The following is a 23,404-nucleotide window of genomic DNA, read 5'->3' as shown; positions in this document are numbered from 1 at the left end:
ACCCGGGAATGTGGGATGGGCAGGACGCTTCTGCTGGGAGAGGCATCTGGTCTTCCAGGGCAACACAGAATAATCACGAAGGAGCAGGAAACAGAAAGGCCCCCTTCTGATTCCCTTTCAGCAGCTTCTCCCAAAAGCCGCCCTCCCCCTCCTCCTCCTAGCTAAGCCTAGATCTGCTCTCTGCCTCCTGAAGACCATAGGAAGTACTCGGCTCTTCTTAAGCATCTTCAGGGTGAGCATGACTCGCTCAATGGGGCTGATGGGATCCAAATATTTCCAAACAGCATGTCATTTCCAGCAACTGCCTCTCCCTCAGTCCTGTTCTGCCGGGGCCTCCACCCTCTAGCTTAACCATGAATGGACCTGTCCTCTGCGATCCAGGCAGTACAATCCCCTGCCCTGGCTACTCGGGGCTGGCCTCCCTCACGGCTGTCAGAAACACTCTGGTCACAGTGTGGAGGAGCCAGGGCAGCCCTGGCCCACAGCCTGGTCCCAGGAGATGGCACAAGGGGAGCTATGGTGGGCTGCGGCCAGCTCAGTTTTCTGTGACGTCACGCAGCCTTACCTCATCCCACTCCGAGGCGAAAGAGGGCGACTTCTCTAGCCTCTTCTTCCCAATGCTGCAGTTGGACAAGGATTCGCTCCGGCTCCCCATTGTAGCGTCCTCCGTGGGTGAGCAGGTCAGGAGATCGGAGTCAGACTTGGACAAGCTGCGGCTGAGTTTGAGTTCAGCTTTGGGTTTGCTGGTGGGAGGGGCCCGGCTCCTGGCCCCGCTCCGGTCTCCTTCTTCCTCGGCACCACCAGGGTGTGAAGATGCTGTGTGAGTCAAAGTTTCGGGGTACGATTGGCTGTTGGTGGTGGGCAGGCCTGCTGGATAGCCCACTCTTTTACTCTGGTCCAGGACACTGGGCGGGGAGGCTCCAGGAGCGTGCACACTTGTCTCCTCCAGCTGCATGCTGGCCTCGTGGCAGGCACCCTGTGAGGGGGACCCTTCTGGATGGCTCTGGCCAGCGGCAGAGAGCAGCTGGAAAGGGTCCTGCCCCACCTCACACACCGGGGAGGAGCCGTGGAGGAGACCTGAGAACTGCTCTGGGACCTGCCCGTCCTGCCCCTCCGCAGAGTCCTGGCTCCGGCTGCTGCTGCTCCGCCTGTGGTCTTGGAGTGGACAGAGAGACAGAGAAATAAAAAAATTAAACGTGGCAAAAATCAACAAAGTTCCAATGCAGCAAGCATACAGCAGAGCAGAGGAATTCAAAACCAGAGGGAAAGAAAGGGAAGCTGAATGGGCTAGGGAGAGGGCAGAGGAAGAGGAGAAAGGAAGGAAGAAAACAGTTTCATACTGTTCTTAATGTTCAATTTGTACCCAAAGTCAGAGCATTTATGAAATTCCAAACACGGGCCTGATTAATGCTATCTGGCAGCCTTCCCTGTTGTTAGATTTCTGTTAACATTAACGACCAGATCTTGCTATATAAGGCGAGAAGAAGTGCTAACTATATCCTACAGAAAGGACACAAGTGAGGAGAGAGTGAGTGAACACGAAGTAAAAGTGAGAGAGAAAGAGAGAGAGCGCGCCAGTGAGCAAGCATGAGCAAGCCAGACTCACTTCTGGAACATCTGATACATTTCCATAAAGGCCAAAGTGTTATTTAGAGCCACCCGCCCTCCCTTCCTTTGGCAAGCAGCAACAGAGGAAAAAAAATGGAGGTCATGATCCACAACCTGCAACTTCTGGAATTCCTTAACTGAAAGTGCAAAACAAAACAGCAGAGAAATAACTGCTTCCTTCCTCAGAGGGGGCTATTCAGAGTTCCACGCCTCATCCTTCCTTCCTCAGGGAGCAGACTGTTTTTTTTTCTGAGAATGTGCACATCTCACTCCTTCCAAAGCCTCCCAGCTGCTCTTATTTGTTTAAGTTTAACCTTAGTTGATCCACCGAAAACAAAATGGTCTAATTTGTTGATGCCAAGAGACATTTGCAGTATCAAGACCTCCCTACCATCCCAGAAATCTGACACTACCGGCTCATGAGGCCAACTACTACTGGACACTCACCCAAGATATCAAATATCTCTGCCCTGAAGTAGCATAAATAATTGACCAAATCAGAGTCCAACATCAGTATCACACTGGGACACCCAACCAAGAGTCTCGCTCCGCATGAACTCAGACCCATTAGAGATTTTAAGCCACATCAGCCAGATAGATACCCACTCTGTGTCCAGTACTAACTCATATCCCAACGCTAATATTCAATGCTATTTTCTCTGTAGGTGGAATCTATGGTACATACACCAAATGATTCCTGGGTCTGCCCAAAGCTCCCAAGAAGCTTGGAGATCAGAGATCATGAGATCAGAGAATCTTAGAACTGAAAAGTCAAGTTCAGCTATTCTACAGATGAGAAATCTAAGACCCTCAGGGCTTTAGTAGTTTGTCCAAGGTGGTGGGGGAGCAGGCTTTAACCCAGGCATCCGAACACCCGGCTCTGGTCCTGGCTGTGCTGCTCTCCAGCTGTGTGGCCTTGGCAGTGATCTCATCTTGCCCGACGTCAGCATCTAAAATAAATGGGTTAGACTGCATGGTCCTTAAAAATCCCTTTTATGTTATGATAGTGATGAGAATCCAAGTCTCCACCACACTGTGACTGCAAACTTCTCCCCCTCAGCGGGTGCTGCATGGCCCTGCCTGGGTGCCTCTCCTGTTACTGTCTGCACAGCACCCCCTCTCCCTCAGCTTGCCTGTAGCCCCGGGGCCCCTTCCTGAAGCCAGTTCCACAACTGAACAGGATGGTCAAGTGAGGAGGGGTGCATGGTACAAACATGATACACAAAACACGCTCTTCACTGCCCATGCATGATGCTAGTGTCCCACAATGCTGGCTCTTCCAAGACAGCCTTTAAGGAAGGATCCCAACAACCAGCTCGCATAATGGGCCTGTCAACCTGAGATCCGAGCAGGGACATGGTTCCATTCACCCCACCCTCTCAAGAAGAATGGTTCAGTCTCCACAAGCTGTTCAGCTTTTGGCAAGTCTGCAGAAGCTGCAGAGGGGGCAGCCAATTAGCTCCACTTTATAGCTCTGAGTACTTATCCACAGGAGCCCAGAAGTATGAACTTTGGCATCTCTTTCCTCTACACTTGACTGCTTCAGGACTTTCACACCCTTAACTCACAAACTCTACACCCCCAAAGTCAGGTCCAGAGCATTGAATAAGCACTGAAAAACTTGAATCATTTCTCTGGGGAAGAAGAAATGCTGCATACATAAGAGTTCCAGACAGCTTAACTCAGGCCCCAGGAAGCCATGACTTCAGGGCTACGAAAACCACATAGGATGACTGGCAGCCTGAACGAAGCTGCCCTGTGGTGTTGCTTGGTGGGGCCACAGGGAAGATGACATGTGACCATCTAATGGTGGTTCAGGCCAATGGCACTTCCTAGGAGAGGTCGATGGGGAGAGTCAACCAGGCTACAAAGTCTGCCACTTCTAGCACTATATTCTAATAGCCAACTTCCTATAGATCCTGGGCCAAGATGCGATGTCCCTCTGACTGCATTTGAACACAAAAAGAGGACTTTGGTAACAGGAGCACAGACTTCTACTTCTTTGCACCAACTTTTAGCCTCTTATTTAACTTTTTGGGAGGTGGGGAGAGAGGAGTCCAACAACAAAAGAAAAACACCAAAGTCCAGAACTGGGAGCCAGCATGGCTCACACTGCCTGGGTGGACTCAGAACCCAGGCTACAGAGAATGTTCTGACTGCTGCTGTGGGAGCTGACAATGAAGGCCCTTGTCAAACAGCCACCCATTCATGTGAGCCATCAATGAAGAAAGAGAGACAGATGCCAAGAGCTCAATACCAGACAAATGGCAGGGGGAAGGAAGTGGGCAGAAAGAAGGAATGGAAACTTATGGAAGAAGGAAATATGTGAAGAGGAAGAATTTCTGAAGGTCATAATCCCATTACAGAAACCACAATCCACCAATACTTTATGGAGTATAAGAAATCATGGAAAGAGATTCTTATAATTACACGACTTACCCTGGCAATTCCCTGGGAAAGACACCTTGGTATTTGAAAAGTATGTCAAGATCTAAGAACCTCAGGGTCTTTTTTTTTGGTGAGGAAGATTTGCCCTCAGCCTCCTCTCCTTTTTTTGGCTTGAGGAAGACTAGCCCTGAACTAACGTCTGTGCCAATCTTCTTTTCCTTTATATATGGGATGCCTCCACAGCATGGCTGATGAGTGGAGTAGGTCTGCACCCAGGATCTGAGCCTGAGAACCTGAGCCACCAAAGCAGAGTGGAACTTTAACCACTCAGCCACAGGGCCGGCCCCAGAACCTCAGGATCTTATTAAGCTGGTGTTCTCTTTCCCATAAAAAACGATATCCAAGGCTAAGCTAGATTTCCTAGCAAATCAACGGGTGAGAAAAAGATCTGCTCAATGGTCCCTTCCTTCTGTAAAGTCAGGATAGTATTAGGTCTCTAAAGGACAAGGAGTTAACAACACAATGTACTGATCATGAGCCAGATCTTGACTACACAACTTTTCTGTGCCTAGTAGTCTCATCTATAATTTTGGGATCTTGACACTACTTATTTCATAAGATTGCTGTGAGAATTAAATTATAATTTTAAATGTAATTCTAATTGTAAAGCATTTAGAGACATGCCTGAGACATGCCAGCTCTCCACAGATGTTAACAATTGTTATTATTCTCCACACAAGATCTATTACAAAATATTTTGCTCACAGATGAGACCAACTATTTCTCTGTTCCTCACAGGTTTGTCCAAGGATCACCAAAGACAACATACATGGCAAGTACAAATATCCCTTGCCTTCATAATCCATACAACTCTTGACAGCAGAAGGAAGGGACAGAAGGTAAGATGGTGAGAGGGCTGAAGTGAGAACCTGAGACAGGCTCCACCACACTCCTGTAACCACAGATTCCATCAACAAGCAGGTGTGAAATGTCTACCTTCAGGGGGCACCCAGGAGATATAAAGATGAAGACACTGAATCTGCTCAATGGGCTGACCAGCTATGTGAAGAGACTAGCATATACAGAAATAACTAGAATTCAAGGCAAAAATTAATAGATGCTTTAAAAAAAGTATAAACCAAATGCATAGTGAGCAGAAAAGAAAGTGTGATTATTTTGAACCAATTGACTTCAGAAGAGGTAGCTTTCGAGCTGGACATTGAAGGAGAAGTAAGGCCTTGACAGGCTGAAAGAGAAGTGGAAATACATTAGAAAAAGCGAAGACATGAACCTCATGCCTAGGGACTCGTGGACTCGCAGAGGAGCATCTTCAGGCCTAGGGCCTTCCTTCTGATGGGAATCATTATGCTCCCGCCCGCGGAGCTCACAGCTTCCAACCCTCCTCCCTCACTGCCCTCAGCACTCCTTGCAACCTGACCTTCTAGGAGAGAAACAGGAGGGACTAGGACACAGGGAGGCTGTTTCCTTACTCTCCCCACACTTCAAGGCCAGCTGCTCCAGCGAAGATGACACAACAGCATGCTAATTCCCAGTCCCTTCAACTTGCAATCTTTATTCATTCTGGGTGTTCATTTTCCTTTTACCCTGTAAGCTGCTGAAGCGAGGGGTCTTCTGTGCTGCATTTTAATTACTATGATGATCCATGGGGATCTCAAGGGCTTTTGAATAATAACATTTTAACGTTTGCACACTTTCAGTCACCTCTGCCTGCTTAAATTAGGGCTGAAAAATGCAGCTCGTGTGAGGAGTTGCTAAGTCAAATGAGTCCTCAGACCCAGAGCAGAAGGCTGGGGGACTCCAGTTTCCCAGACTGTTTTGCTTTTTTTGTTCCATTACGATTGGAACCCTCCAATATCTAGTCACTGCGGTGGGCATTGGAAACCATGTGTCCAGGAAAGTTCCTAAGTACATGGCTGCTTTTGGAGGGTCACTAAGCTATCCCCAAAATGAAGGTGCCAACTGGGTTATGCAGCCATTTGCTGGAGATTGTCATCTGGTAAGACAAATAGACTGAGAGTCCATTCTGGTCCACGGCAGCCAGAGAACTAGAACGAGAGCTGGACCGTGATTCAAGAGGCCCAGGTTATAGTCCCAGCCCCGTGATTTTCCTCTCTGGGTCTCTTTCAAAAAATGAATGGCTGGTATGCATTCTCTAGGGCTTTGAGATTTAATGTGGTTTGAATCTGTGATTAGACGACCTGAGCTCCTTTCCAGCTCCATGATATTCAGAATGTGAATAGCAGCAGGGCTTCGGATGAAATGCTTTAACCTCATGGTTAAACAGGCTTTGGATTCAGCCAGACTAGGGCTTAAAGCCCAGCTCTAACGCCTCACTTCTTCCTCATCTATTAAACAGGGATAAAAATAGCCCCTACCCGGAAGATTTGTCTTGAGATATTCAATGACCTAATCAGTGTAAATAAACTCAGCTCATGGCTGGCCCATAAGAAGCATTCAGTAAATGGTAGCTGCCATCATTATCATCATTTTTCATTTATGGCCATTTCCAAACTGCTCTTCACGCTAACACTGAACACAGAGGCTGGTTTCCTTTCTCCCTACTCTGCAAAGGAGACTGATTTCTTCTAAGTGGCCTTGTAAATCAGGCAAATAAAACTCAAATGCCGGGTAAGGTCCAGCAGTCTTGCGAGTTTGGTTCAGGGTGATATTTAACAGCACAGTGGAGAGTCTTCAGGTCAGAAACCATCTCCACCCACCGCAGCACCCAGAGGTACGGTACAGCCTGACTCTGGGGCTTGGGACTATTCCACCTTGACTTGATCCTGATTACCTTATGTCTTCCCCATTTCCTTAAACTCCTCCTGAAGAGTCTGTTCACTGCCTCTGGGGACCTGTGGGTCCGCAGACTCTCCTATTCAATATACCAGCCCCGCCTGGATCAGTCCTCCAACCAGCCGTGATATTTAACCATGCCTAATTTAACAGCACACTTGCCATCTCTGTTTCTCTTGATCTTCTGCCAGTTCCAACACTGGGTGTTCACAACCATTTGCTTTCTCTTCTCCAGTTGCTGGAATGTTGAGCCCTGTTGAATACTCAAGAAACAACTGACTGAGTCCTCCACCAATTTATTTAATTCAGCTGGCTTCCAACAGCTACAATCTATCAGGTACTAGTTACTCTGTGCCAGACACTGTGCTAAGCATTTTCTTTTTTAATATTCACAACAACCACGAGGTAACAATTTGTATCTCTACTTTACATGTAGAAAATGATGCTTAAACAGGTTAAATGACCCAGGGTCACCAGCAATAAGTAGTAGAGCAAGAATCTAAATGCAAGCCTGATTACCAGGCCCAGCTATCCTTTTATTCATTTCTTGAAAACTGTGATACCACCTTGAGATCGATTCCTCATCTCTTCCACTCTCTTCGGACTGTCACCTTCCCCACAGTGTCTATACTCTTAGAGGACAACCACATCAATTTCCTGAGAAGACTTAGACTAAACTTCCTTAACTACTCTCAAAGCCATGTTAAGATTTGGGGATAATTTCAGCGCTTCCCACCTGCCTCAGAGAAATAGTTCCCTGTCTAGGATTTACCAATGGCCTTCTTATTACCTAACCGTTTTTCTAGTCTTCATCCGTCTGGCTCTTTCTATATCATCTGACACCGTTTAGTGGTTGTCCCCAATACCCACTCTCCCCTTCTTCCTTGGTTATGGGGTCTTTTTAGATTGGCTCACAGCCACCTAGAATAAAGACTACATTTCCCATCTCCTTTTATCTAGGTGTGGCCACATGACCATTCTGGCCAGTGGGTTATAAGTGATAATGGTATGTGCAACTTTTGAGAACTGTCTCTAAAGTGCCTTCTTCTCCCCTTTCTTCCTTCCTGTGCTGATAGCCTCAACTTGACTAGTCATCTTGAACCATGTGATGGCAGAAGGAGACTAGGTCCTTGACCGTTATTAACTGCCAGACTAGCCCCGGACTCCTTAATTCTGGACTTCTATTTTGTTTAAACCACAGTTATTTTGGGGTTTACATCACATTCAGCCTTGGCTTCTAAGACACTGCGTTGTTCTGGTTATCTTCTTATGTTTCTTCCCCCTCGTGCCTCTAAATATAAGTTCTATTCTTTTTCTTTTTTAAGATTTTATTTTTTTCCTCTTTCTCCCCAAAGCCCCCCGGTACATAGTTGCATATTCTTCGTTGTGGGTCCTTCTAGTTGTGCCATGTGGGATGCTGCCTCAGCATGGTTTGATGAGCAGTGCCATGTCTGCGCCCAGGATTCGAACCAACGAAACACTGGGCCGCCTCCAGCGGAGTGCGCGAACTTAACCACTCGGCCACGGGGCCAGCCCCAGTTCTATTCTTGACTTCTTCAGCCTCTCTAGTCTTTCCCTCAGCAATTAATTATCTTCTATGTTAACCATCACTTCTACCTGGAAGATTCATGAATTCGTATTTCGAATCTTTAAATCTCTCTTGAACATGAGACCCGCATTTCCAAGTGTTTATGGAATATTTCTCTTGGCATCTGAAAGACCTCAAACTTAACATATTCAAAATTAAACTTAACGTCTTCCCTCAAACGTGTCCCTCCTTCAACCCCTATATCTGCTACACAATATTTTCCCAATTAACCAGGTTTAAAACCTCAGGATCATCCTCAATACCCTCTCCTCCTCATTCTTCCACATTTGGCTGTCAGGTCCTGTTGATTCTGCCTCCTCAATACCTCTGCCATCCAAACCCTCCTTCCTATCACTTCCTACTGTCCCCCTGGTTTGGACCCTAATTTCCATCAAGAGATTCCTTGAAGTCTCTTGACTTCAGGGTATTCCTGCCTCTAGTCTCTCCCAACTGTAATCTAAGATCCCACAATTATACATACTTACAGTATGGCTTCTATCCTGTTGCCTCATTCAAAAGGCTTCAACAACACTGCACTGTCTTTGGAATAAAGACTGACATTTGAGATCTAATACTCCAAGACCAGTTCTTTGTTCCAGCCAAACTGGATTACTCACCACTCTCCTAACATGTGCTCCATCATCTCCCGTCATCTCACTGTTGTTTATGCTACTCCCTCTGCCTAGAATGCCCTCTCCTTCCTTGTTACTTCTGCCTATCAAGTAGAAGCCTCGATTTTGGGGTTCAGCTCAAATGCCACTTCCTCCATGAAGACATCACTGATCTCCTACACTGACATAACATATCCCTCTTTTGAACTCCAAAATTACTTTTATACCTCTTTATACGAACTTAACGTATTCTTCCGTGTTATGATTATTTTACATATGTATATAAATGGCTGTCAATACATTTGGTGGAAGAAAATATAGATGTATAGTTCACAAAGCTTGGGTTTGTTCCATAATGGAAAGAAAAGTGAACTATTCCAACTCAGAAATATAAACTGATAAGAGGAAGACAGTTACACAGTGGGGCTTTCAGCAGGAGCTCCTTTAATGCAAGACGGTGAGAGAAGAGGAAGCTGCTGAAGATAAGGCTTAATTATTAAACTGTCTCTTTAGATTTCTTGTCTTTGGGAAAAGCACCCAAACTTACCCCTTGGAACCTACTATGAAAAGCTGGCCTGAACTTGCAGGTAAAGATGGTGGATTGAACACAGGTACCTATTTAATCTTCTTCCTGAAGTCTTACTAAACCAAAAATAAAAGTAAGACTGCAGATGGAAACACACCTGAGAATTCCAAGCTGGCAAAGGAAAAAGCCAAGACTTACACTATAGAATTCCCCAAAGGCTCAGGAATTGGAAGCACTCTGGACGTGGGAGTAGGGAGAAGCTAAAATAATATTTTCTGGGGCCAGCCCTGTGGTGCAGCAGTTAAGTTCGCACATTCTGCTTCAGTGGCCCAGGGCTCGCAGGTTCGGATCCCAGGTGTGGACCTAGGCACCACTTGCTAAGCCATGCCGTGGAGGGCATCCCACATATAAAGTAGAGGAAGATGGCACAGATGTTAGCTCAAGGCCAGTCTTCCTCAAAAAAAATTAACAAAATAAAATAAAATGACACTTTCCTTCCCTCCAAGAGGATTAAGGTCTTCATACTCATGCACAAACTTCATACAGACCTAAATGCATAGCTCAGGAATACTGACTTAAGTGCATCTAAAAAACCTCAGAAATTTAACTGTGTACCAAAGAGTCTACCTGTAGCACTGTCTTCAGATAATCATTCATCACTCCCTAAGTAACCACCTGGATCTAAGCTCTATTAGTGGACGCTGCAGAAAAGTACTACAGAGAATAATGACTTTTAGAGGTCTTGGCTACTTTGGCTACTTTCCTATCTGCTATTAAACCTAGAAAGTTATCCACTGTTTCTCTGAGCAGTAGTATGTCCAGAATGTCCAGTGGGCAAAGAGTTAAACCCTAAAGAGAAATAAATGACTAAGCAACGAGAAACAGGAGGCATTGCTCTCAGTTATGCTAGCCTTGTATAAAAATTTCAGAAGACTGTTTCTACATTTGAAACAATTCAAATAACAGAGGAAGACATTGTTGCATAAAACTATCATAAAACCATCTGAGCCTAGTGCCTTTTGGAGGGATGGGTTTTCTGCTTCATGGATCTGGTAAAGCTTTCTACTTCTGTCAGTTTTTATAATATCTACAGACACAAATGGCATTTTTGGGTGGGAAAATTCTTCACTGAAATGTCCTGCATAGTGCAAGATGCTTAGCATTCCTGGTCACCAGTCACTAAATGCCAATAGAAACCCCACTTCTACCAGTCATCGTGAGGAACCAATAATTCTCCCAGACAATTCATCCCAGAGGGATAGCAGCAACTCTAACTAACCACATAAAATGTATTCCTATAAATTCTCTTATTATTTAAGATTTTAAAATAATCTTAATTTTAAAATCAGAGAGATTTTAAAAATTCTCTGAATTTGTCCTTATATATATTCTTTATATTATTCCTACATGTTGTGGGTTTTTTTCCTTTTCTTGATCAGAATTGTCTGATATATTCATAAGAACAAACAAGTTTTCATTGTAATGATCAAGTCTACTGCTTTTCTGGGGGTTTTTTTACTTCATTATTTCCGCTTTTATTTTTTCTTTAATTGAGGTGTAACATGCATACATAAAGTATGCGAAGTATACTATCTGCTTTTATCTTTATTAATTCCTCTCTGCTACTTACTTTCTTTTTTTTTGAGGAAGATTAGCACTGAGCTAACATCTGCTGCCAATCCTCCTCTTTTTTTGCTGAGGAAGACTGGCCCTGAGCTAACATCCATGCCCCTCTTCTTCTCCTATATATGTGGGACACCTGCCACAGCATGGCTCGACAGGCAGTGCATAGGTCCACACCCAGGATCCGAACCAGCGAACCCCAGGCCGCCGAAGCAGAATGTGTGAACTTAACCACTGCACCACCGAGCTGGCCCTCTGCTACTTTCTTTGGGTTAAGTTTTAGTCTTCCTTGTTTCTTAACAAATGAATTTAAGGATATGAACTTTCCTCTGAGCATCACTTTGGCCAAATCGGTATTTATATGAACTGTTTCCACTACAATCAATTTCTAAATAGAAAAAAAAAAAGATAGGCAACTCATAGACTAAATATATAACACTAATCAATAAGATAAGATGCTCAAATTCACTAGATCAGGCAAATGCCAATTTCAAAAGACACTTTTTTACTTATCATGGTGAAAAACATTAAAGAGCAATAATACTCTGTGTTGGTGAAGGTATGGAGAAAAGAGAGGGCTTTTTCACCACTAAGAGAGGGCAATTTAGCTCCACCAATTAGATCCAGATCCGCACCTACACTCTGACTGGCTAATCCTACTTTCTGTCAATGTCTTTTAAGAAATACTCTTATAAGCATGTAAGAATCTGTGTATGGAATGTCCATGGCAGCATAATTTATGACAGAGAAATATTGGAGGCCACTTAAACATCTATCAATTGGAGAACAGAAAAATGAGTCACGGGATATTTAACAACCACTGAAAAAGAATAAAGTAAGAACTTTATGTAAGAACTAAGACCAAATTGTATCTATATTTTATAAACAAGGTAAATAAAAAAGCTTGCAAAATCGTTTGTAAAATAGGATTTTAGGTTAAATGCAAACATTTTAGGTTAAATTCAAACAAAACAATCTTACACAGTCACTTTTGTATAATAATAGCAAATGGCCTGAAGCGTACACTACACTTTCAACTGTGGTCACCTCTGGCAAGTGTGAGCAGCGGAGAGATGAGAAGGACCTGAGCATTTTATTTGTATTCACTTATGTATTGACTGAATTTGTTTTCCAGGGAGCTAATAAAAAGGTAATTTTAAAATGTAATTTTAAAAATCTCCCATCCCACCCCTCACATTGCAGTTTCATGAATTATAGCAAGGAGGGCTGAAAGCTCTGGCAGGCTCATTAACGTGGCCTTTTGAAAACTGATGAATTAATTCATAAAAACTGCCTAAGATAATGACATCAGTGGAAAAGCAGGAAAGACTTAACATGTCTTAACCCACAGCACCGTCTGCTGACTGGCCTCACTTTCGCTGGCCCAGCAGGCATTCCTTCCAGGCTACTGAGAAACCGGCAGAGCCCATTTCATCTTGAACGTCTCAACTCCTTTGTCTGAAAGCTCTTTGAGTGATCTAAGCAGCTAGCCTGGAGGCAGGCACACCCCCACATGCTGTGGTTCAATTAAATCTGCTTCCTGCATGGCCCACTCTTAACAGCCCAAGATTGCAAGCTGGAAGAAACCAAAGCAAAGGAGGACTAGACGTGGGGTCTGAAGTCCTCTGTGGCAGGTCCCTCCTTAACCTGGAGATCTCTTGACCTGAAAACAGAAAGTTCTCTATCAAGGGCACTCGGCAGCCAAGGAAACCAGCCTCGTTTACGAAGTTTGTCTGACTTTCCCCTTTTCTTCCTTCTAAAGGTTGAGCCAGTTATCTTGCAGTGGTTCCAGATCAAGCCTTTGAAAAAGAGAAAGAACTGGCATCTCCCTCTTCCATGATGCTAAAGATTCTTCCCTCACTAAGAACCGCTTTCAAACAGAGCATTAAATTAAGTAAGTGTTTATTCTTTAAGGGTTAATTTCAGTACGATTTATTATTAAACAACTAGAGAAGGCATCGGCGCTCTACTCCACTCTCTCTAAATCAATTAAGGATCAGGGCCAGCCCGGTGGCACAGCGGTTAAGTTCGCACGTTCCACTTCTCGGCGGCCAGGGGTTCCCCAGTTCAGGTCCCGAGTGCAGACATGGCACCGCTTGGCACATCATGCTGGTAGGCGTCCCACATATACAGTAGAGGAAGATGGGCATGGATGTTAGCTCAGGGCCAGTCTTCCTCAGCAAAAGGAGGAGGACAGGCAGTAGTTAGCTCAGGGCTAATCTTCCTCAAACAAAAAAAAAGAAGCAAATTAATTAGTTTAATTAATTAAAAATCTACCAATGTGATTCGAAGACTAAATACAGTTAAGACATCACTTCTTCCCAAATTGCTACGCAGATTCGACACAATCCCAGTAAAAATCCCAGCAGGACTTTTTGTGCAAATCAACAAGCTGATCCTAAATTTTTGTATGAAAAGATGAAAGAACTAGAATATCTAGAAAAATTCTGAAAAGAAGAATAACAAAGTGGCAAAGGCAATTGCATGAAGAAAGGATAGCATTTTCAACAAATCATGCTGAAACAATTGGACATTCATATGCAAAAAAATGCACCTCCACTCATACCTCACACCATATACGAAGATTAACTTAAAATGGATCACAGACCTAAATGTATACCTAAAGCTATAAAATTTCTACAATAAAACATCAGAAAAAATATTTGTGACCTTATCCATTAAAAAAAAAGAGAATAAATAGAACTTCATCACAATTAAGAACCTCTGCTCTTCAAAAGACACTGTTAAGGGAATAAAAAGATGAATCACAGACTAGAAGAAAATCATCTATCAGATAAAAAAACTTGTGTCCAAAATATATGAAGAACTCTCACAACTCAATAGTAAGGAAACAATCCAATCTTTTAAAATGAGCACAAAATTTGAACAGATACTTTATTAGATATAAAGATGGCAAATAATCACATTAATGGATGTCCAACATCATTAGTCATTAGGGAAATGCAAATTAAATCCACAATGAAATCTCACTACACGCTTATTAGAATGACTAAAAATTTAAAAACTTGACAATATTAAGTGCTGGGGAGAATATACAGCAACTGTAACTCTGATGGGAATGCAAAATGGTATACCTATCCTGAGAACGTGGTTTGGCAGTTTCCTTTAAAGTTAAGCAGGTGTTTAGCTAGGACCCAGCAATTCCCATTCCTAGTGTTTACTCAAGAGTAATGAAACCTATGTTCACACAAAAACCTGTATGCAGTATTTACAGTAGCTTTATTTGTAATTGGCAAAAACTATAAATGACCCAAATGTCCCTCAACTAGAGAATGGATGAACTGTGGTATACACATAGTATGTATGTACTTCACATACAATGGAATACTAGTCAGCAATGAAAAGGAACAAATTATTGATATATGCAACAACATGGATGAAGCTCAAGTGAATTATGCGAAGTGAAAGTGGCCAGACTCCCAAGGGTACATACTGTGTGATTCCATTTATATGACACTCTGGAAAAGTCAAAATTATTGGGACAGACACAAGAGCAGGGGTTTCCAGGGGTAAGGGAGGGGTGCAGGACTGACTACAAAGGGATGCAGGAGAATTTTTTGGTGTGACGAAACTGTTCTGTATCTTGATTATAGTGGCAGTTATATACAACTGTATTTCTCAAAACTCACAGAATTGTACACAAAAAGGATGAATTTTACTGTATCTAAATAACTTTTTTTTAGAGCTCCAAATGGAAACTATAAAAAACAAAACAGAACAACTACTATGAAACCAACCACGAAATTTCTGCATGCTGGAAGAGAAACCTTTTAAACAGGACCATTAAAAAGAAGATCTACAATGTCATACACATATGCACACATTCTCTTTGCCATCCCTACCCTCTGATGGTTTAAAAGAAACCATCGAATCCCCCATTCTTACCTGAACCATGCATGGTCTTAGGATTGAAAGGAGGCATTTAATAATACCCCATGAAGGACCTAGTACCTACAAACTATAGAGAGGTGGGGGAGGTCACAGGAGTTCCTTCAAACTGCAGTGGGAATCACACTGCCCCTTCCTGTTCTTCCTGAGACAGTGGTTGTCACAAATTCTCCAGCAGTGCACACTCACCTCTGTCGCGACTGCGTTTACATCGGCCAGGCTGGATCTCAGTCCTGCAGCACTCACTCCCTTATGGAGGAAACTGAATTTTGCAGAGGCAATGAAAGTAGGCCAAGGCGACAGAGCACTCTAGTTACCGGGTGGCAGCCAATCACGGGCCCCTCCCCAGGAGTGTCTCACTCTGAGGTCAGGACTCAAAGCAGAGTCTGTGCCGTCAGCCTGAACCCAAAGGGACTGCTCACTGGGCTTGTTTTTCCACTGCGTTAACTTGAGAGTTTATGATTTGAGACCCCCAAGTCAATCTCTGCCACAATGTTGGCAGTCTCTCCTGCCACGGGTCTCTCCTAGGCTGACCTAACCTTATCCTTGCTCCATATGCTAAAAGGTGGCAAGCCAACTCCAACCCAGGGTATTGAAAATGAAAGGTCATAATACATCCACCACCTTAGACTGCCATGAAACCCAACTTTCCCATCCCAAGGAACATCGCCATCTCCTTCCACTTAGGATCACCAACTTTAAAAATCCTTTTGGAGTTATTTCTGCCAGGAGGCGGGGGTAGGGTGGATGTACCTTTTGTTTTTCTGTCCACTGACACCAGCTTCTTTGTTTCTGCTGTTAACAACAGCTCATAAGGATGCTCGTCCTCTTCCCTAGCTGCGCTCCCCTGAATCCAGGGTCTCATGGCCAAGACCTAAGAGAGAAAAACACCATAGTACTTCTTGTGTGGTGGCTAATACCAGAACAGGTTATGTTGAACAAATCAGAGATTATTGGCTCTTTTTTCACCTGAGAGGAAGAGAGCGGGGAAGAGAAGGTAAATAATTCAAGTGTCACATGGAATCACAACTGCTTTCTGGATACACCCCTGCACCTCAAACCTCAACGGCCTTTGATTAAAATCCTCCCCTTTCCTTACCTCATTTTATTCTTCAAAAAAACATAAATAAAACCCATGATCCTCCCTTCTCCTGCCTCTCCTATCTCCACAGTGTTCTGCATGATCTCTTTCCTGTGGATAGTTTCTCCCAAGCAGTTTTCAGCCACAGTGTATCATAAAGCTGCGCACGTTTCCCTCCTAACATGCACACATCCTACCCCAAGGCTGGAAGCCTTCCCCTCTTCTCGAGAGGGAATCAAAATGACTTCTGACTGACCCTGAAGGACTGACTTTTACTAGAAACAAAGTGCTCTGTTAAGTCTTTCTCTATTTTTGTGAGCCTTTCTTCCTAAGTCCTGGAGTTACAGAGAATTTCCCAAAAGCCGACTTCCTACCACATTTATGATGATACAATTTTAAATTAAGTCCACCAATCTCTGTTCTGAAAGGAGTCAAGTGGCTAGGCAGTATGAATTTCAGTGGAGAAAAGGCAGCTCATCTACTAAGAAATCCCTAACCCAGGAAGCCAAACATCTCTGGTGAAGTAACTGGACCAGAGCTGGCTCCTACACCTACCAACTGGCTTTAGTCAGCTGAGGGCCTGGTGGCCACCAAGAGTTATGGTACCAGATTAGCCAAGCTGCTTCTTGAACCAAGCCAGAAACACCACGATTAACGCTACGGTTGCACTGACAGAGAGAAAGGAGCCCCTGGCTTTAGAGGATAGTACCAGCTCACCTGCCCTAAGAGTGTAAAGTGTTTCACAGGCAAATTAAGAATAATCATATACCAGCTATTAGGAGAATAAACCAAACCACAAAATCTCTCTTGAGCAGTTTGGCTAGGATAAGTAATATATTATGAATGAGAGGGTGACAGGGAATCCGCAAGTCCACCTAACAAATAATGGTACCCTACACAGGTGTGATTCTTTGGCACATACAGAAATCTCCTTCTTCACTGACATGTCCCACAGCTCACTGGAAACCAATCAGGTTTGTGATTCATCAGGGTTTTGCTTCTTGGAGGCATAGCTCACAGTGTTATGGACTAATGAGACAGCAAGGATTCAGACTAAATGAGAGGCTGCAGCTCCTGTTTGTTAACAAGGCTGTCACTCCAAAGGCAGAATGATAGTCTCTTTTCAAAATTCTGCTAAACACAGCAGGAACCTCCACTTACTGAAAGCCACCTGGAAGCTGAAAGCTATTTCACTACAATGAGCCACTTGCCTGTATTACTTATTCCTTAGCCTCTTCACAGGAACACAATTAAGAGAACAAAGAGGGACTATTAAGCAGTTCGTACAGTGCCAACCTAAGACCCTGGGCTTTACAGACAGGAATTGGTGTTCTGCAGGCTTACACACTCACAGCTATCACTTAGGCAGAGCCCTGGAAATCTGACTCTGTGAGTGTTCTGCACACAGCAAGAGCTCTCATATAGCCCCAGGCACGCTTCTCTGAGAGGTATTTGACAGCCTGGATGCCAGGCCATAATAACCTTTCTTCTCAAGCAGGACAGGGCTGATGACTTCCATCTGGAAAATCAGGCCCACTGGACCTGTGTTCACTCTGTGCCTGGCTCTTGTGCATGACAACCGGAAGCAGAGAACCAGCAAATGTCAGAGCTGAAAGGGATTGGAACCATTACAGTCACAGCTAGAGAGCACCTGGTTCCAGCTCTTTCATTTTGCAGATGACAAAACTAGGTTCCCAGAGAGGTCTAGGGACTTGCCCAAGGTTACACAGAGAGCTCCCAGCAGAGCCAGAACCATAAAATTCATTTCCCCTGATTCTGGACCAAGCTGGCCTCATTTTTTCTGGGGTATAATTTCTCCATCCAATCTGGAACTCTTTTCCCCCTTCAGATGTCTAACGAGAGTCCCCTGCTGATACCCATTCAACTCAGAGGGTGATCTTTTCCTCTTAGTCTTGGCCCCTGCCAGCTATGGGATTAAAATCTCATAATAAAGCAATAAACTTACTTTGAGCCTTCCTAGTTCTCACTTAAGAAACCCTGTGTCACAGTGAATATGGCAATAACTGATTTTCAACAGAAAGGATTCTGCTCTTTACTAAATTACTCTTTAATCTTTTTTCCCCTTTCTTCCAGGGCTGGCAATAAATCAAAGCCAAAAAAACATATTCTCTGCTATATGGAAAGGAACACTTTTGCTGCAGAGAAAAGCTACTACCAGTCACCACCTAACTGTGACCCATAGAATGGCCAGTCGGGATGTGGGCAGCTTTCTGGGAAGAGATACCACAGCAGCTGCAACTTCCCATGAATGTTCAGCACATTTGAGCATAGAGAAGACCACGGTCAGTGTGATGTAGTGGTAGCCCATCTGGCGGGGCAAAAACATCCAAATAGTGTATGTGCATGCACATGAGTGTGTATGTGCTTAATTTTTTTAAGCCACTTTCATGATCTAGTCATTACTCTGATAAGCTCTCCTGGAGCCAGGTATACTCAGCTTTCCTTAAAAGCTTCTGTGGGTCATCTGACAATGACAATCCTCAGGAATAGGACATGAACACTGGGGCAGATAGCTTGCCAAATACAACAGTGTAAACTTTGATGAGGCCAGTGCCTCCTAGGATATGAGGTTTAGGATATTAAAGCTTTGAGAGTATAAGACATAAAGCTGGTGAAGACTAGAGTCCCCCCAACCCAAAAAAGTCAACTTTTGGAGAAGACCTATCCATTTAGACTACAGCAAATAGAATCTGCCTTGACCATTAAAATGATAAGACCCAGATATATCACCTCTATATTCATGTACTTCTAATCATCACTAAGTAAGCAAAGCCAGAATTCTCATGGTCTTCCAAATACTGACTATGATGGTCCCCAACTGACCCAGAATTCCAGAAGCAAGTCCTAAAAGATGTACCTCAGACAGAGCCTCCCACCCAGAAGAGTAATATGGAGATTTCTCCTCCTAAGTCTTGACACTGTGCTACTGCCAAATTGTATGCTCTAGAAAGCCTTGGGAGACTAGGAAGTCCTTGATAGCCAATATTTTTTTAAGAGCCTTGCTCTTATCCTAGAGCATGAGGAATTTTAACCCTAGTCCTTGATAAACAGGTAGCATAAGGCATTTACAGAGACCCAGACGCAAGCGAATATGCTCCATATTACTAGGTTTCTCCTTGTAAAAAGGGAGTAATGAAGCAAGCCTCTGTATAAAAACGTGTAGGGACTCACTACACACAGTTGTGTCTGCCAGCAATACACTATTACCCTAGAGGCCGTCATTCTAGAGACCCGTTAGCTGACACATGACAATAAGCATTTCGTAATCAAGGAATAGAATTGAATAAGGACAGAATTTGTACCCAGCACAGAAATTGTCCCCTATCTCCAAAACTGACTTACACATTCTTAAAAGAGCTTCCTTGTACCTTTTTTTTTTAAGATTTTTTATTTTTTCCCTTTTTCTCCCCAAAGCCCCCCCGTACATAGTTGTGTATTTTAGTTGTGGTCCTTCTAGTTGTGGCATGTGGGATGCCGCCTCAGCGTGGCTTGATGAGCGGTACCATGGCCACGCCCAGGATTCGAACCGACGAAACCCTGAGCCACCTGCAGTGGAGTGCACGAACTTAACCACTCGGCCACGGGGCCAGCCCCTTCCTTGTACATTTTGTTAAACTAAAGCCATCATTCTGCTTCCATGAGTTTATATTAAATAAAAGAAACTGTATAACTGGATGGTTCATGGCAATATTGTGTCAATACTGTAAAAAACTTAACTCTGATTTCTAGGGATAAAGTAATGAGACTTAACTGACTAGTTTATATTACCTGATTTCTAAAGAACAATCGGACATTGAATGAACTACAAAATAACTATTGAAATTATGCAATACTTTGAGTAAATACTCAATAAACATATTCTCTGAATGGTAGGAAGTGTCAAAGAAACATTTTGAAGATGAAAGATCAAGGAAAACATGATTTTCTTCATATACCTAAGTGAGAAGATTGAACTATTTGCCCCATGATAACATTTCTTTTCTTAAAAAATGGACTATTCTTTTCAAATAACTTTCTTTGATCTCCCCATCCTCATGACTCCTGTTTCTCTTCTGAGCCTTCATGACATTTTCCACATTTGTCCTGGTGCAGATTCTTCACGTGCAATGAAGAGAGAAGATGCAGAAAGAGAAATAAGACGTTTGGGGCAGGATCAGCAAAGCTTGCTAAGACGCAGCCTGGAGAAGGGTGATTAGGGGGATACTGCACATTTGTATCAAAAGACAGCACAGGTACGAAAGCAAAAAGTGAGTGTTTAGCCAACTGGAGCCAGGAGAAAATGTGCACGTTTTCCTTTCCATGTGGCAAGGTAGATCAATAATTGGCCTGTCTGCTAGAGGTCTATTAAAATTCTTTGCTTAGTACTTTTAAGTGAGTTTGAAAGGTCTTGTGCAGATTACTAATAGACACAATACAAATTTACTAATCCAAAGAGGTGATAAGAAACTGAGAAAGCAAAGTTTTCTTTAAGCACACATTGATGCACTTTCCAAAACATCCTATTTCAGTGATGGGAATAAACCCTCAACCCTCTACCTCAGAAGCTGTCAAGGGAAAACACTTCTTATCTATGCGGTCTTCCTCCTCTTCGTCAGGCGGGGGCTTGGCTGGAGGTGGTGGACGTTCCCTCTGTAGAAGAAAAATATGTTTCACTATCTCTTTTTTCAAGTGTCTACCTCTTCGGTTTACTCTTATGTTAGCTCTTGGAAATGAAAAGGAATAATGTAAAGAACTCCCCTGAGAGACTAAACTCAAGGTTTAGTATCTGAACAGATGGAGAACCCTGCACGCACACACAATTCAATTAGCATGCTCTTTGCTTTTTGATGTTTGCAGCAGAGATTACAAGCACCTCTTCCATATCCTTGACCACAGCAAGAAATACCAGCACTGAAAACACACAACTGCCTTGTCGGAAAATGTCCTTCACAAGAGTGATACATAAGACTCTAGCACATATAGGAAAACCAGTGGCTCAACCCTCAGTCTAATCTATAAAGAGGAAACAGTAAATCAAAAGAATCAGCTTGTCAAAGAGTTCTAACAAACCAGAGTTATTAAGGAAGTAATGAGGAAAGTAACCAAGGACAAAAACATCAATTCCTGCTCAACGTTAATGCTATCCTCATTTATTAGCAAAAGCTCAGAACTGATCTCCTATCCTTCAATATTACTATTACGTATCATTAGCATAGGAAAACCCTACTTCATCTCAGTCCATTTTAAAAAGGAATACTTGTCAGTTATCTGCCCTAGAACAGGAGTTGGCAAGCTTTTAAAAGGCCATACAGTAAATATTTTAGGCTTTGCAGTTAACTCTGCTACCGTGGTATAAAAGTAGCCATAGAAAATATGTAAATGAGTGAGCGTGGTTGTATTCTAATAAAACTTTATTCACAAAAACAGGCAGTTGTTTGTGGGCCCCCTGCCCTAGAGCAAGAAACTCACCGAAGAGGGAATCTGTTAGATCACACAGATCATTTCAGGATCGCACAGAATGATCTTTGATGAAAGAAAGCTAAAGAGAGGTTTGCCATTGCACCTGTAGTACTTTCAGCATTGTTTCTATTCTAAAGTCCTATTCATGCTTGATAATCAATGTTCTTACAGGGAAGAGAGTGGGAACCTGAAACAGGAGTTGGCTTGTAGGCTTATTTCCAGATTTGTAGGTTAGTTTACTGTGTTGCTAGAACAGCAGTATTTACCAAAAAAGTCAGGGCAGAGGTGAATGCTGAATTATGTGAGAGACTCAGGGAAATCTGCAAGGAAAGATGTTTCTTATGTGTTAGGAGCTCCCAGGGTTAATTAGCATTTAACATCCCTGATCTCTCTGTTAAAACATGCTTCACTGTTCAGTATTATATCTTGATAAATCGGTCATTCCCACAATCCCCGGAACCAGATGGATGCCCAATGGCAACAACTTCAAAACACGTTCATATGTCCAAGCCAAACAAAGCTATTTAGATCATATTTCCCACTAAGTCCCACTGTCCCCACCCTTCTTTGCTCTGGAAGTACGGGAACAAGCTTGGTCCCAGTACACCTTGTAAGGAAGAGAATAGCAAAAGGAGCAGGTCCCTAATCTGCACCAGTTATCCCACTTTAGGAACAAACAGCTGAGGAAAAACAAAACAAAATGAAACACAACAACAACAAGGACCCACCCTAGAAGACCTCCCAAGGCTGAAGGAGCCTAGAAAGAACAATGTGAAAGCCTTCTGTGGAAGAAGTGATTAACGGGAACACTGGAAAGAAAGAGAAGCAAAGCACCAGCCTCTTTTTCTAATGTGAAATTTGGCCAGGGGCCTGGAAGTAGAGCTGGTTTATACGTACCATCCATTGCGTTTACAAGACGTAGGAGTCCCTTGGTCACAGTTAATTACCAAGGGCCAAGAAGATAGCACTGCCACAACACACCCAAGGCAAAGCATGCACCCCAAGACTCATCAGTCTCTGCTCAGCAGAACCACAGGGAGGCTAGATTCCTGGAGTGAGATGGAACAAAGACACTGTAAATCAGTGGCTAAGCCCTACAGGAACTTGGTTATTCAAAGCTTACTTCAGGAACCCTGCTGCTTCTCGCAAAGCCTCCAGCTCCCTCTAATGGGCATCACCTGTAAGTACCACTTAAAGGAGCGCCTTCCTTCACAGGTGGATTTGCTTAATTCATTTGTACCTAACACAGTGAAAGAAGTGAAAATTAACTAGCTCTGTCTACACAGCACTATGCTAGCGGTACTCAGCGTATGTACTTGCTTTCACCACTCCCAAGGAATTTTACCACAGTCCTTGCTAACACCCACTTTGGTGGGCTGTACAAGACTGGCAAGCCTTTCCAAACTCCATATTGAAATGCGGGGACGATTCCAGGGCAGGGCAAGGAGCCTACCGAAAAAGAACACCAAGAAACATCAGGCTGTTCCCAGGGCATACCTGAAAAGCCCAAAGATCACCTAGCAGTCAAAGGATCATCAAAATGGTCATAAGCCAGCCTCCGACCCGAGAGAAAGGTCAGCCTCTCCAATAGGAAGAAATAATACACACCTGAAAATATGCCTCAAGGTAGGATTATCCCTGGGACCCTGTTAGAGCAATGGCCATTTTAGTTCAAGCATAGTGCTCAAAACCTCAAATTACTGTGCCTGGTAATGTAGGAAGGAAGGTCAATGGGAGCACTGATTCAGGCTTAGGCTCACAGTAAAAGCCCAGGGGAGAAAACAGAGATGAGAGCC

At 43.5% G+C, this 23,404-nt stretch overlaps 1 protein-coding gene and 1 long non-coding RNA gene across 21 annotated transcripts in view; one reads left to right on the top strand and one right to left on the bottom strand.

Annotated features, from left to right (window-relative positions):
* The window catches only part of ANKS1A (ankyrin repeat and sterile alpha motif domain containing 1A), a 178,517-nt gene that overhangs the window by 71,205 nt on the left and 83,908 nt on the right, over window positions 1-23,404 (bottom strand). For 15 of the 20 annotated variants that reach the window (XM_070585881.1, XM_070585883.1, XM_070585882.1 and 12 more), the window contains 3 exons: window positions 20,706-20,798; window positions 15,821-15,941; window positions 566-1,155 (listed from right to left, as the gene is read on the bottom strand). In XM_070585881.1, the coding sequence (XP_070441982.1) occupies window positions 566-1,155; window positions 15,821-15,941; window positions 20,706-20,798 (804 nt within the window). Of the gene's footprint in view, window positions 1-565; window positions 1,156-1,340; window positions 1,552-15,256; window positions 15,341-15,820; window positions 15,942-20,705; window positions 20,799-23,404 lie in introns of those variants that run through there. The other 5 variants (XM_070585890.1, XM_070585897.1, XM_070585896.1 and 2 more) reach the window with 5 other exon arrangements.
* On the top strand, window positions 4,795-19,844 carry LOC139077491 (uncharacterized). The gene is made up of 4 exons (XR_011530063.1): window positions 4,795-4,895; window positions 7,046-7,147; window positions 12,921-13,052; window positions 18,243-19,844. It is a non-coding gene; the product is annotated as an uncharacterized lncRNA (long non-coding RNA).

The sequence above is a fragment of the Equus przewalskii genome, chromosome 19, assembly GCF_037783145.1.
Source record: "Equus przewalskii isolate Varuska chromosome 19, EquPr2, whole genome shotgun sequence".
Classification (NCBI taxonomy): domain Eukaryota; kingdom Metazoa; phylum Chordata; class Mammalia; order Perissodactyla; family Equidae; genus Equus; species Equus przewalskii.
This window is presented reverse-complemented; position numbering and strand designations above follow the sequence as displayed.